This window comes from Salmo salar, chromosome 26, assembly GCF_965601325.2.
Source record: "Salmo salar chromosome 26, fSalSal1, whole genome shotgun sequence".
Taxonomy (NCBI): Eukaryota; Metazoa; Chordata; class Actinopteri; order Salmoniformes; family Salmonidae; genus Salmo; species Salmo salar.
In genome coordinates, this window is record NC_138316.1 from 44,018,355 (window position 1) to 44,034,001 (window position 15,647).

Here is a 15,647-nt window from a genome sequence, read left to right on the forward strand (position 1 = left end):
GTAGTTATCCCTACAGTATGTATATCTGATGTGGCTGAAGTAATGTCAGCCAATCTAAAACATGGAGAGTACCTCCCGATCATTAATCCCACCTGTCTCACTCCATCTAGATAAGTGCTGCCTGGACACAGAGAACATAAAAGGTTGACAGCAAAATGGCTGTAAAAGCAAGAAAATGTACATATAAATATACATGTTTTGGTGTGCGAATAAACTTAAAGATGCACTATGCAGAAATCGCTCCGGCATTTCCTGGTTGTTAAAATTCAAGTAGTTCTCCTAATTTCAGTTTATGTGACAAAATAAGCAAGTAGTGTAGAGAATCCTTGTACCATCTAAACCGCTGTAAAATCTCTTTTCCATAACCAAACAGATTGTATTTCCAGCTGTTTGGTGTACAAAACCTAAAGTAAAAGAGGAAAACACAAAAACTTAAGAATGGGAAGCATAGAAATATCGAGCATAGAACCAATCTACCGCTTCTTAGACTTGCTTTCCATGACAATGACTGATCTATAACTCATATTACTATGTGAATTTGATCGGGGTGCCCCAAAAAAGTCACATATAGCAGCATTAAATGTATTGACTTGGTATAAAAAGGGATTTGTCCTAGCTAATAAAATGATAATAGGCTACACCGGAATCGTTTGAGATATGTATTTTTTTATTAAAAGACCAACAATAACAGATACAAGTATGATGCATCATTTTGACAACATTTCCTATGCAAAGAAAAAAATAAGGATATATATTTATACAAAATGACATTAAAAGATTTGGGAGCATAAAAAGGACAAACAACTAATACACAGAATAGTACGGGTGGAAACAAGAACAAGCAATACAACTTGAAGAGCAGATTAAAAACATTTCTTTGCTAATAAAATATATTCTATCAGGTAAATGCATGTACCATTGGATTTTCAATGGTCCTATAGGACGGTGAGTTTAGGTTCAATTCACCTGGACACTTGGGGACAGCTTTACAAAGAGCAAATCTCTTTCTCCAGATCGGTAGATACTACTTTTTCTGAATGTCCTTGTAGGACAATGTACATGGAGAGCAGTGAAAAACAGTGATACAGTATACCCTCATACACACTGCTCTGTGTCACTGTAATGTTAACGGATAGCACCGTTGGCTTAGCATCAATGTAATGTTAACTGCTAGCGCCTTTGGGTTAGCATCACTAATGTTAACAGCTAGCACCGTTGGGTTAGCATCACTATAATGATAACGGCTAGCAGTTAGCACCGTTGGGTTAGCGTCACTAATGTTAACAGCTAGCAGTTAGCACCGTTGGGTTAGCATCACTAATGTTAACAGCTAGCACCGTTGGGTTAGCATCACTGTAACGATAACGGCTAGCAGTTATCATCGTTGGGTTAGCGTCAAGACAGACGCTTGCGCTTGGTCAATGCACTTAAGTAACTAAGTGCTGTAGGAGACCATGGTTCAATTCCCTCCACCTCTACCAAGCACCTCCATACAGTAAGATGGGAATGGAAACACCCAAAACCCAGACCACTCCTAATAAAGACAAATGGGCTGCATCTGGAATGGCACTTAGTGCACTACTTTTGGCCAGCGCCCTATGGGTAGTAGTGCACTACTTTTGACCAGCGCCCTATGGGTAGTAGTGCACTACTTTTGACCAGCGCCCTATGGGTAGTAGTGCACTATGTAGGGAATAGGGTGCCATTCCGGATAGTGCAGTCTTCAGTGAGGGGATTTTAATAATAAGCAATGCTGTCGGTCATTACAGGGAGATCTAATCTCCCCCCTACTTCCCTTCTGTCCTCCTCTAGCCCAAAACCATCAGGACCACAATGATCATATTCATAGACACAAACACTCATACACTTCCACGCACACAGTAAGAAGGCTTAAAATCCTGCATTTCATTAGAGGAGTAGAGTATTGAAGAAAGTACTGACTGACAGAAAGGGGACTTGGTCCTACTATGTACATAGCCTGACCGTGGCAAACATTTCCCTTAAAAAAAACTAAATAAACAAAACCTGCTTTCCCCAAAACAGTATCCTCTCCACCTGACAGCAGTATGTCTCCATCGCCGTGACGACATCAGGAGCAGAGCATATAATGCTATACCATCCCCTTTCTACAAAAATACTTGGTAGCAAAATAGAATCTACATTACAAAAGAAAGGGGACGAGTGTGAAAATAAGCATGCATTTGACTTTTTCTAGATGTATATACAAGTGTTTTTTGGGGGTGAGAGTAGCACCCCTGCTGGATCTGAGTGAGTACTACATCAAATAAACAGTGATGAAACAACCGTAATACTACAGACCATAGTTCAGGTTCAACTCTTACCCACAGTTATCACTTCCAGGGGAAACCATGGAGTCCTAGAAAATGTGCAGATTGAGACGGGTATCAGCCAAGGACGGGAGCATGGCAACTGGTGTGTGTGTGTGTGTGTGTGTGTGTGTGTGTGTGTGTGTGTGTGTGTGTGTGTGTGTGTGTGTGACAGAGAGAGATCAGACTAGGTAGCTTTTAACAAGTGATAGTGCACCTCTCAGGGTTTTCACATCAGCACCATACAGTCTTGCGTGGCGTTTCATTACAAAATACAGAACATTACACTTCTGTAGTAAAATAGAGATGAGGAAGGAACACTGTATCAACAGTCCAGGATACATAGCTTAATCCTAGGTTCTGAGAACAACAGCTGACTGGCAACACTCTGCAATGCCCATAAGCAGTCAATAGTCACTTTTCCAAAATGGACACTAAGAATTGCCCCTTGAAATATGTTTGCCTATATAAATTATTGGATCCCAGAATTTGAGATTTCTTGTAAAATGCAGGGGCAACGTCGCTCAACACGACCATTGCCATGACAAAAGTTTGTGTCAAGGCCTCCCGAGTCGCTCAGCGGTTTAAGGCTTGAGACGTCACTGCAGACCTGGGTTCGATCCCAGGCAGTGTCACAAACGACTGTGTACGGGAGTCTCATAGGGCAGTGCACAATTGGCCCAGCATTGTCTGGGTTAGGGGAGTGTTTGGCTTTATTTGCCTCATCGCGCTCTAGCAACTCCTAGTGGCGGGCCGGGCGCCTGCAGGCTGACCTCGGTCGTCAGTTGAACAATGTTTTCTTCGACACATTGGTGCAGTTGGCTTCTGGGTGAAGTGGGCGGGTGTTAAGAAGTGTGGCTTGGCGTGTCATGTTTCGGAGGATGTACGGCTCGACCTACGCCTGTCCCGAGCCCGTTGGGGAGTTGCAGCGATGACACAAGATCGTAATACGATCGCAATTGGATATCACAAAAATGCAGAGAAAAAGGGGATAAAATACAAAAACAATTTTTGTAAAGTTCTAATTTTGTCAAATGCTATGGATAATCAACCCACTTTCAGATGTATTGAGAAATACACTGCTATGTCAAACTCCTCAGACAGTCAGAGGATATCTGGGTGACAGTACAAATCCACAAGCCAATGGTCTCTGACTGTGCGGGAAAGAGTTTTGGCGCGCTTCAAAAAAGACGGATTACAAACACGATCTGCACTGTTCCGGGACAAACTGGAGAACATGGGAAACCCGCCCAGGGGAATGGACAGACAGGAGGACATCGACCTCGCCTAAAAGCTTCTTACTAGATTTCCCTTTACACACTACTCAGAAGTGGCAAGGGAGGAACATATTTCATTACGACAAATTCATATATTTTCAATCAGCTTACAAATGGGCGGCATTCTGCAAATTTGCAACAAAAAGACAACGAAAAAAAAACACCTAACCATAGAAACAAACTCCACTGAAATGTGTAAAACTTCATGTTATTCTAGCATGCTATATAAAAAGCAGTATCACTCACCATTCCGAAAATACCCAATCTAGTAATTATCTTGCGCCGCTACATAAACATATGTACAACTAACTACACAATGATAACAAAAACAGAAAAGAAAATGGAGGAATCTCATGCCTTAAAATCTCCCATACTACAGCGGTGTTGGCACTAGATGCCGACATATTAAACATGTTCAATAAAAAAAAATGTCTATGACAGAGGCGATAACGCCGGCCTGTTTTAATGCACACGCCCCCTTTTGCCACAAACATGTAAAAAAAAAAAAAACGTCAAAAAAGTGCTGTCAGTTGTTGGGGAGAGCATGTCGCAGACCAGGGTCGGGGAGAGCATGTCGCAGACCAGGGTCGGGGAGAGCATGTCGCAGACCAGGGTCGGGGAGGGTATGTCGCAGACCAGGGTCGGGGAGAGTATGTCGCAGACCAGGGTCGGGGAGAGTATGTCGCAGACCAGGGTCGGGGAGAGTATGTCGCAGACCAGGGTCGGGGAGGGTATGTCGCAGACCAGGGTCGAGGAGGGTATGTCGCAGACCAGGGTCGGGGAGGGTATGTCGCAGACCAGGGTCGGGGAGGGTATGTCGCAGACCAGGGTCGGGGAGGGTATGTCGCAGACCAGGGTCGGGGAGGGTATGTCGCAGACCAGGGTCGGGGAGAGTACGTCGCAGACCAGGGTCGGGGAGAGTACGTCGCAGACCAGGGTCGGGGAGAGTACGTCGCAGACCAGGGTCGGGGAGAGTACGTCGCAGACCAGGGTCGGGGAGAGTACGTCGCAGACCAGGGTCGGGGAGAGTACGTCGCAGACCAGGGTCGGGGAGAGTACGTCGCAGACCAGGGTCGGGGAGAGTACGTCGCAGACCAGGGTCGGGGAGAGTACGTCGCAGACCAGGGTCGGGGAGTGTACGTCGCAGACCAGGGTCGGGGAGAGTATGTCGCAGACGAGGGTTGGGCTTTCTCAGCCTACAGGCTCTTCTTCCAAAAACTCAAAGCCTTCTCTCAATGCCTGCCGAACCCTTTCTGATCCTTTAGTTGATGTGTCTATGGTGTCTGTTTTATTCACTGGTGCTGTGACAGAGGTGGGAAGAGTATTCCTACGACACGCTGGAGCAGCGGATGCTAGGGGAACCCATTTGCATGAGCACCTTGTCCAGCCACTGCAGGGGGCCGTTGAGGTGCAGCTCGATCCAACAAGGGGTGCTGGTCACGGTCTGTCGCCTGGGTAGAGAGACCGAAGAGGAGGAGGAGACATAAGAGACAGAGGATTGTTCACTGCAGTACACAATCAACTAGGATCTGGATTCTACCTGTATGACAGTGACAAAGACTCATCCATTTTTTGGTAGGTTTTCAACACAGTTTGTGAGTTTGTGAATAAGACTTGCATAACAACAGCCCTTAGCTTTGGTATATTGGCCATATACCACACCACATTGTGCCGTATTGCTTAAATATATCATACAACTCAAAGCAGATCCTTTTCAGTGGGAGGAGGAACCACCCCTGTTTTTCAATGTTCGCCTAAATGACATACCCAAATCTAACTGCCTGTAACTCAGGCCCTGAAGCAAGGACATGCATGTTATTGGTACCATTTGAAAGGAAACACTTTGACGTTTGTGGAAATGTGAAAGAAATGTAGGAGAATATAACACAATAGATCTGGTAAAAGATAATACAAAGAAAAAAAACAACCGTTCTTTTGTATTGTTTTGTACCATCATCTTTGAAATGCAAGAGAAAGGCCATAATATATTATTCCAGCCCAGCTACAATTTATATTTTGGCCACTAGATGGCAGCAGTGTATGTGCAAAGCTTTAGACTGATATAATGAACCATTACGTTTCTGTTCAAAATTTTGTGTCAAGACTGCCCAAATGTGCCTAATTTGTTTATTAATAACTTTTCATGTTCAAAACTGTGCACTCTCCTTAAACAATAGCATGGTATTCATTCACTATAATAGCTACTGTAAATTGAACAGTGCGGTTAGATTAACAAGAATTTAAGCTTTCTGCCAATATCAGATATGTCTATGTCCTGGGAAATGTTCTTGTTACTTACAACCTCATGCTATTCGCATTAGCCTACGTTAACTCAACCGTCCCATGGAAGGGACACCGATCCCGAAGAAATAGACTGGTCGAGATGTCTGCTGTTTTGCCAACCCCTTAGATCTGGAACCAGGCTAGCGTAGACTGGGCAGTAATACTACAGTGATCTGGAACCAGGCTAGTGTAGACTGGGCAGTAATACTACAGTGATCTGGAAGCAGGCTAGTGTAGACTGGGCAGTAATACTACAGTGATAAAAAAGTCAAGTGGGCTGTGTCTGAAGGGACAAGGAGAGCACACAACGTCCCACCCTGGGACAGAAGCACTGCGCCCCACTCCCTCCCTCGCTCGCTCTTCCGCCTCCCTCCCTCGCTCTTCCGCCTCCCGCCCTCCCTCCCTCGCTCTTCCGCCTCCCGCCCTCCCTCGCTCGCTCTTCCGCCTCCCTCCCTCGCTCGCTCGCTCTTCCGCCTCCCTCCCTCGCTCGCTCGCTCTTCCGCCTCCCTCCCTCGCTCGCTCGCTCTTCCGCCTCCCTCCCTCGCTCGCTCTTCCGCCTCCCTCCCTCGCTCGCTCGCTCTTCCGCCTCCCTCCCTCGCTCGCTCGCTCTTCCGCCTCCCTCCCTCGCTCGCTCGCTCTTCCGCCTCCCTCCCTCGCTCGCTCGCTCTTCCGCCTCCCTCCCTCGCTCGCTCGCTCTTCCGCCTCCCTCCCTCGCTCGCTCGCTCTTCCGCCTCCCTCCCTCGCTCGCTCTTCCGCCTCCCTCCCTCGCTCGCTCTTCCGCCTCCCTCCCTCGCTCGCTCTTCCGCCTCCCTCCCTCGCTCGCTCTTCCGCCTCCCTCCCTCGCTCGCTCTTCCGCCTCCCTCGCTCGCTCGCTCTTCCGCCTCCCTCCCTCGCTCGCTCGCTCTTCCGCCTCCCTCCCTCGCTCGCTCGCTCTTCCGCCTCCCTCGCTCGCTCTTCCGCCTCCCTCGCTCGCTCTTCCGCCTCCCTCGCTCGCTCTTCCGCCTCCCTCGCTCGCTCTTCCGCCTCCCTCCCTCGCTCGCTCTTCCGCCTCCCTCCCTCGCTCGCTCTTCCGCCTCCCTCCCTCGCTCGCTCGCTCTTCCGCCTCCCTCCCTCGCTCGCTCGCTCTTCCGCCTCCCTCCCTCCCTCGCTCGCTCTTCCGCCTCCCTCCCTCCCTCCCTCGCTCTTCCGCCTCCGCTCTTCCGCCTCCCTCCCTCCCTCGCTCGCTCTTCCGCCTCCCTCCCTCCCTCGCTCGCTCTTCCGCCTCCCTCCCTCCCTCGCTCGCTCTTCCGCCTCCCTCCCTCCCTCGCTCGCTCTTCCGCCTCCCTCCCTCCCTCGCTCGCTCTTCCGCCTCCCTCCCTCCCTCGCTCGCTCTTCCGCCTCCCTCCCTCCCTCGCTCGCTCTTCCGCCTCCCTCCCTCCCTCGCTCGCTCTTCCGCCTCCCTCCCTCCCTCGCTCGCTCTTCCGCCTCCCTCCCTCCCTCGCTCGCTCTTCCGCCTCCCTCCCTCCCTCGCTCGCTCTTCCGCCTCCCTCCCTCCCTCGCTCGCTCTTCCGCCTCCCTCCCTCCCTCGCTCGCTCTTCCGCCTCCCTCCCTCCCTCGCTCGCTCTTCCGCCTCCCTCGCTCGCTCTTCCGCCTCCCTCCCTCGCTCTTCCGCCTCCCTCCCTCCCTCGCTCGCTCTTCCGCCTCCCTCCCTCCCTCCCTCGCTCGCTCTTCCGCCTCCCTCCCTCCCTCCCTCGCTCGCTCGCTCTTCCGCCTCCCTCCCTCCCTCCCTCCCTCGCTCGCTCTTCCGCCTCCCTCCCTCCCTCCCTCCCTCGCTCTTCCGCCTCCCTCCCTCCCTCCCTCGCTCGCTCTTCCGCCTCCCGCCCTCCCTCCCCGCTCGCTCTTCCGCCTCCCTCCCTCGCTCGCTCTTCCGCCTCCCTCCCTCGCTCGCTCGCTCTTCCGCCTCCCTCCCTCGCTCGCTCGCTCTTCCGCCTCCCTCCCTCGCTCGCTCGCTCTTCCGCCTCCCTCCCTCGCTCGCTCGCTCTTCCGCCTCCCTCCCTCGCTCGCTCGCTCTTCCGCCTCCCTCCCTCCCTCGCTCGCTCTTCCGCCTCCCTCCCTCCCTCGCTCGCTCTTCCGCCTCCCTCCCTCGCTCGCTCTTCCGCCTCCCTCCCTCGCTCGCTCTTCCGCCTCCCTCCCTCGCTCGCTCTTCAGCCTCCCTCCCTCGCTCGCTCTTCAGCCTCCCTCCCTCGCTCGCTCTTCAGCCTCCCTCCCTCGCTCGCTCTTCAGCCTCCGGGTCTCCAGTCTCTCTCCCTCCCTCCCTCCCTCCCTCACTCCGGGTCTCCAGTCTCCCTCCCTCCCTCCGGGTCTCCCTCCCTCCGGGTCTCCCTCCCTCCGGGTCTCCAGTCTCCCTCCCTCCCTCCCTCCAGTCTCCCTCCCTCCCTCCGGGTCTCCCTCCCTCCCTCCGGGTCTCCCTCCCTCCCTCCGGGTCTCCCTCCCTCCGGGTCTCCAGTCTCCCTCCCTCCGGGTCTCCAGTCTCCCTCCCTCCGGGTCTCCAGTCTCCCTCCCTCCGGGTCTCCAGTCTCCCTCCCTCCGGGTCTCCAGTCTCCCTCTCTGTGTGTCTTCCGCCTCCCTCCCTCCCTCCCGCCGGGTCTTCCGCCTCCCTCCCTCTGGGTCTTCCGCCTCCCTCCCTCCCTCCCGCTGGGTCTTCCGCCTCCCTCCCTCCGGGTCTCCAGTCTCCAGCCTCCCTCTCTGTGTGTCTTCCGCCTCCCTCCCTCCCTCCCTCCCGCCGGGTCTTCCGCCTCCCTCCCTCCCTCCCTCCCGCCGGGTCTTCCGCCTCCCTCCCTCCCTCCCTCCCGCCGGGTCTTCCGCCTCCCTCCCTCCCTCCCTCCCGCCGGGTCTTCCGCCTCCCTCCCTCCCTCCCGCCGGGTCTTCCGCCTCCCTCCCTCCCTCCCGCCGGGTCTTCCGCCTCCCTCCCTCCCTCCCGCCGGGTCTTCCGCCTCCCTCCCTCCCTCCGGGTCTCCAGCCTCCCTCCCTCCCTCCCTCCCTCCGGGTCTCCAGCCTCCCTCCGGGTCTCCAGCCTCCCTCCGGGTCTCCAGCCTCCCTCCGGGTCTCCAGCCTCCCTCCGGGTCTCCAGCCTCCCTCCCTCCTGCCTCCCTCGCTCTACCCTCCCCCTCTTTCCTGCATTCCATCCCCCTTACACAACTCCCTCTCTGTCTCAGCCCTGTGTGCTCTGGGCTGAGCTGGTCTTTCTCTTATTGTGGAAACACATGGAAACTTTATCAATGGCTGCTGATGGAAAACGTCTGTACAACTGTACCTACGGCATGCGCATGAATAGTTCATTACAACTAAATATTTGAGTGAGGAATTGCACAGGGGGAAAAAGAAGCATAGCTGGGCAGTGACTAAAAATGAAACCATCGGTAGATTAAAACAAGAGAAAATATTTCATTATTTTGTTTGCATTCTCCCCCTCACGTTCCCTTGGCGTCCTGGCACTTGGGAGAAACAGTTGAAATAAAAGTAGCCACTACAGACGGGCTTGGGCTATTGATCTCAATACCTCTCCTCCTGGTTCCCCCCACGTCTCCTTGACATTAAACCCCCTCACTGTGTGTCTGTCAGGCCAGAGAACTACCAGCAGCCAAACTCCTGCTTCTCTCACTGTGTGTCTGTCTGCCAGACCAGAGAACTACTAGCAGCCAAACTCCTGCTTCTCTCACTGTGTGTCTACCAGACCAGAGAACTACTAGCAGCCAAACTCCTGCTTCTCTCACTGTGTGTCTACCAGACCAGAGAACTACTAGCAGCCAAACTCCTGCTTCTCTCACTGTGTGTCTGTCAGACCAGAGAACTACTAGCAGCCAAACTTCTGCTTCTCTCACTGTGTGTCTACCAGACCAGAGAACTACTAGCAGCCAAACTCCTGCTTCTCTCACTGTGTGTCTACCAGACCAGAGAACTACTAGCAGCCAAACTCCTGCTTCTCTCACTGTGTGTCTGTCAGACCAGAGAACTACTAGCAGCCAAACTCCTGCTTCTCTCACTGTGTGTCTGTCAGACCAGAGAACTACTAGCAGCCAAACTCCTGCTTCTCTCACTGTGTGTCTACCAGACCAGAGAACTACTAGCAGCCAAACTCCTGCTTCTCTCACTGTGTGTCTACCAGACCAGAGAACTACTAGCAGCCAAACTCCTGCTTCTCTCACTGTGTGTCTACCAGACCAGAGAACTACTAGCAGCCAAACTCCTGCTTCTCTCACTGTGTGTCTGTCAGACCAGAGAACTACTAGCAGCCAAACTCCAGCACGGTCCACAGTGGTGAATGATACATCAAGACAGCCGCTCTGTCTGTCAGAGCACTTCATCTTTATAGAGAAGAAAAGAGAGGAGAAGAAGAAGAGAGGAGAAGGAGGTGGAGAAGAAGAGGAGAAGAGAGAGGTGGGTAGCTGTGATTACAATAGATTAATACTTATTGTTCTAGGAATACAGAGGGGGAAGCAAGGGCTTGAAAGGCCTCTGGTGTAGGGACTGACTTCTGAATGAGACACTGTATACAAGAACCTATCTGGGTGTTCTATTTAACATCCCAGACTGTCTCTGCTACCATCAGACTTCTGAATGAACCACTGTATACAAGAACCTTGCGACATGGGGCTGTGCATTATCATCCTGAAACATGAGGTGATGGCAGTGGATGAATGGCACAGCAATGGGCCTCATGATCTCGTCACGGTATCTCTGTGCATTCAAATTGCAATCGATAAAATGCAATTGTGTTCGTTTTCCGTAGTTTATTCCTGCCCCATACCATAACCCCACCATGGGGCACTCTGTTCACAATGCTGACATCAGCAAACCGCTTGCCCACACGATGCCATACACGTGGTCTTGAGGCCAGATGGACGTACAGCCAAATTCTCTAAAACGACATTGGAGGTGGTTTATGGTAGAGAAATTAATATTCAATTCTCTGGCAACAGCTCTGGAGGACATTCCTGCAGTCAGCATGCCAATTGCACACTCCCTCAAAACTTGACATCTGTGGCGTTGTGTAGTATGACACAACTGCACATTTTATAGTGGCCTTTTACTTTACACAGCACAAGGTGCACCTGTGTAATGACCATGCTGTGTAATCAGCTTCTTGATATGCGACATGTGTAATGACCATGCTGTTTAATCAGCTTCTTGATATGCCAGACCTGTCAGGTGGATGGATTATCTTGGCAAAGGAGAAATGCTCACCAACATGGATGTTAACAAATTTGTGCACCAAATTTGACAGAAATAAGCTTTTTGTAAATATGGAACATTTCTGGGATCTTTTGTTTCAGCTCATGGGACCAATACTTTACATGTTGCGTTTATATTTTTTCTCAGTGTAGATAGATTTCAGATTGTGGACAGGTTATAAACTGAGTAATCGTATGACCCCACAGGAATCACTGAGATTGAATGAGAGAGAGAGAGAGAGAGAGAGAGAGAGAGAGGAAGAAAAGAGAGACCCTGCACCTAAGTGTCTCCACATGCTGAGTTGGAGTCTCTGATCTCTCTCTTCCTGTGTGTGTGTGTGTGTGTGTGTGTGTGTGTGTGTGTGTGTGTGTGTGTGTGTGTGTGTGTGTGTGTGGATCTCCCTGGTGGAAAGCAATCACTGACTCCCAGTAGAGAAGCCCCTGAGGGCTCTCCCCTCTCTTCTCCGACCAGATGAGTCAGACTACAGCATGGAGAAGAGGATGAGAGGGGGGGTGGGAACTCTGACAGCTCCCTTTGACGCAGCACATGTGTGTTTGGGTGAAACAGACCTGTTTCTATGGGGAAGAGAGGGGAGACACTAGCCTGGTACAATCCATCCAGATCTCATGAGCTTACATTCTGTTTCACTACACGGATACAGTCTGGCCACGATCACATTCAAACCATCTGAGCCCTTCCACCCACCATATGGGTAGACCAATCAGCACCTTCCGATAATCTGTGGGGTGGTTTAGTTGATGACGACAACGAGAAGCGGTGTTACTTAACTCTGTACCCCTCAGCCATCCCACATAGTTGTTACTTAACCCTGTACCCCTCAGCCATCCCACATAGTTGTTACTTAACCCTGTACCCCTCAGCCATTCTACATAGTTGTTACTTAACCCAGCACCCCTCAGCCATCCCACATAGTTGTTACTTAACCCTGTACCCCTCAGCCATCCCACATAGTTGTTACTTAACCCTGTACCCCTCAGCCATTCTACATAGTTGTTACTTAACCCAGCACCCCTCAGCCATCCCACATAGTTGTTACTTAACCCTGTACCCCTCAGCCATCCCACATAGTTGTTACTTAACCCTGCACCCCTCAGCCATCCCACATAGTTGTTACTTAACCCTGTACCCCTCAGCCATCCCACATAGTTGTTACTTAACCCTGCACCCCTCAGCCATCCCACATAGTTGTTACTTAACCCTGTACCCCTCAGCCATCCCACATAGTTGTTACTTAACCCTGTACCCCTCAGCCATCCCACATAGTTGTTACTTAACCCTGTACCCCTCAGCCATCCCACATAGTTGTTACTTAACCCAGCACCCCTCAGCCATCCCACATAGTTGTTACTTAACCCTGCACCCCTCGGCAGCCAACCCACATAGTTGTTACTTAACCCTGTACCCCTCAGCCATCCCACATAGTTGTTACTTAACCCTGCACCCCTCAGCAGCCAACCCACATAGTTGTTACTTAACCCTGCACCCCTCAGCAGCCAACCCACATAGTTGTTACTTAACCCTGCACCCCTCAGCAGCCAACCCACATAGTTGTTACTTAACCCTGCACTCCTCAGCAATCCTAGGATAGTTGTTACTTAACCCTGTACCCCTCAGCCATCCCACAGTTTCTCCATTCCTGTACCGTCTCACCTGAATCAACTAGTCAGCTAATCAGGTAGGAGCATGGTATCGACTCCTGACAGGGTTGACTCTTGTTTAATACATGAAACCTTAATGAGAGCGTGCAGGCCGCTGTGGACTGTGCGTTACCTGTACTCTGCTCCCCAGCCCTTGACGAAGCTCATGCGGATGGTGCACATCCTGGTGAGCTGGTAGACAGCCTCGAAGCCCTGGTTCACCGACTGGGCCAGCAGGGCAGCAAACTCCTGGTTGTTGAAGATCTTCAGGTTGCAGCCTACAGAACCGTCCGACAACCGTTACCGTCAAAACACAATGAATGAGGTGTGTGTCGTACGTGTGTTGGTGAGTAACCACAGTACGCCAGTCATTGTGGAAATTAACCTACTGTGTGTCAACCTTTTGTATCGCTCTCTTTGCCACACACCACCCCCCCCCCCCCCCCCCTCAGCTCTCACCTGGGGGGATCTTGCAGACCGTGGCGGGGTGCCAGCCATAACGCTGGTTACAGTTGGGACTCTGGACGAAGATGGCACTGTCGCTGAGGCACTCTGCAAACACCTCTCCTCCAATATAGTACAAACGCACCCCTCTGCCTGCAGACATACAGAGAACCATCCGTCTAGGACCAGAACCACCCCTGATGTGTACACACAGACCTCCATTCAATTCTCAACATTGATGACGATGAACATGTGATGTATACCTAAATACAGTGCATTAGGAAAGTATTCAGACCCCTTGACCTTTTCCACATTTGTTACGTTACAGCCTTACACTAAAATGGATTAAATCGTTTCCCCCCCTCATCAACATACACACAATACCCTATAATGACAAAGTAAAAAAAGTTTTTACATTTTTGCAAATGTATTAAAATACATGAAATATCACATTAACACAAGTATTCAGACCCTTTACTCAGTACTTTGTTGAAGCACCGTCGGCAGCGATTACAGCCTCAATTCAACTTGGGTATGATGCTACAAGCTTGGCACACCTGTATTTGGGGAGGTTCTCCTATTCTTCTCTGCAGATCCTCTCAAGCTCTGTCAGGTTGGATGGGGAGCGACGCTGCACAGCTATTTTCAGGTCTCTCCAGAGATGTTTGATCGGGTTCAAGTCCAGCCTTGGCTGGGCCCTCAAGGACATTGAGACTTGTCCCGAAGCCATTCCTGCGTTGTCTTGGCTGTGTGCGTAGGGTTGTTGTCCTGTTGGAAAGTGAACCTTTGTTCCAGTCTGAGGTCTTGTGCGCTCTGGAGCAGGTTTTAATCAAGGATCTCTGTACTTTGCTCTGTTCATCTTTTCCTAGACCCTGACTAGTCTCCCAGTCCCTGCCGTTGAAAAACAACCCCACAGCATGATGCTGCCACCATCATGCTTCACCGTAGGGATTGGCGCCCCCCTTTGGGCTGTGCCGTGGCGGAGATCTTTGTGGGCTATACTCAGCCTTGTCCCGGGATGGTATGTTGGTGGTTGGAGATATCCCTCCAGTGGTGTGGAGGCTGTGCTTTGGCAAAGTGGGTGGGGTTATATCCTACCCGTTTGGCCCTGTCCGGGGGTTTCATCAGATGGGGCCACAGTGTCTCCTGACCCCTCCTGTCTCAGCCCCAGTATTTATGCTGCAGTAGTTTATGTGTCGGGGGGCTAGGGTCAGTCTGTTATATCTGGAGTATTTCTCTTGTCCTTTCCGGTGTCCTGTGTGAATTTAAATATGCTCTCTCCAATTCTCCCTTTCTCTTTCTTTATTTCTCTCTCTCGGAGGACCTGAGCCCTAGGACCATGCCTCAGGACTACCTGGCTTGATGACTCCTTGCTGTCCCCAGTTCACCTGGCCGTGATGCTCCTCCAGTTCCAACTGTTCTGCCTGCAGCTATGGAACCCTGACCTGTTCACCGGACGTGCTACCTGTCCCAGAGCTGCTGTCCCAGACCTGCTGGAACCCTGACCTATTCACCGGACGTGCTACCTGTCCCAGACCTGCTGTTTTCAACTCTCTAGAGACAGCAGGAGCGGTAGAGATATGCTCAAAGATCGGCTATGAAAAAGCCAACTGACACTTACTCTTGTGTTACTGACTTGTTGCACCCTCGACAACTACTATGATTATTATTATTTGACCATGCTGGTAATTTATGAACATTTGAACATCTAGGCCATGTGCTGTTATAATCTCCACCCAGCACAGCCAGAAGAGGACTGGCCACCCCTCATAGCCTGGTTCCTCTCTAGGTTTCTTCCTAGGTTTTGGCCTTTCTAGGGAGTTTTTCCTAGCCACCGTGCTTCTACACCTGCATTGCTTGCTGTTTGGGGTTTTAGGCTGGGTTTCTGTACAGCACTTTGAGATATCAGCTGATGTAAGAAGGGCTATATAAATAAATTTGATTTGATTTGATTTTAGGGATGGTGCCAGGTTTCCTTCAGACGTGATGCTTTGCATTCAGACCAAAGAGTTCAATCTTGGTTTCATCAGACCAGAGAATGTTGTTTATCATGGTCAGAGTACTTTAGGTACCTTTTGGCAAACTCCAAGATGGCTGTCATGTGCCTTTTATTGAGGAGTGGCTTCCATCTGGCCACTCTACCATAAAGGCCTGATTGGTGGAGTGCTGCAGAGACGGATGTCCTTCTGGAAGGTTCTCCCATCTCCACAGAGAAACTCTGGAGCTCTGTCAGAGTGACCATCGGGTTCTTGGTCACCTCCCTGACCAAGGCCCTTCTCCCCCAATTGCTCAGTGTGGCCGGGCGACCAGCTCTAGGAAGAGTCTTGGTGGTTCCAAACTTCTTGCACTTAAGAATGTTGGAGGCCACTGTGTTCTTGGGAACCTTCAATGCTGTAGGCATTTTTTTGGTACCCTTCCCCAGATCGGTGCACAATGGCTTGGATTTT

At 51.2% G+C, this 15,647-nt stretch overlaps 1 protein-coding gene across 1 annotated transcript in view; it reads right to left on the reverse strand.

The window, feature by feature from the left end:
• Positions 1-646: 646 nt before the first annotated feature.
• LOC106595007 (SMAD family member 3) overlaps positions 647-15,647 on the reverse strand; it is a 64,218-nt gene continuing 49,217 nt past the window's right edge. Inside the window, exons 6-8 of the mRNA XM_082969743.1 lie at positions 13,216-13,353; positions 12,890-13,034; positions 647-5,055 (exon numbers count right to left, since the gene is read on the reverse strand). Coding sequence (XP_082825869.1) covers positions 4,932-5,055; positions 12,890-13,034; positions 13,216-13,353 — 407 coding nt within the window. The 3' untranslated portion in view covers positions 647-4,931. The remainder of the gene's footprint in view (positions 5,056-12,889; positions 13,035-13,215; positions 13,354-15,647) is intronic.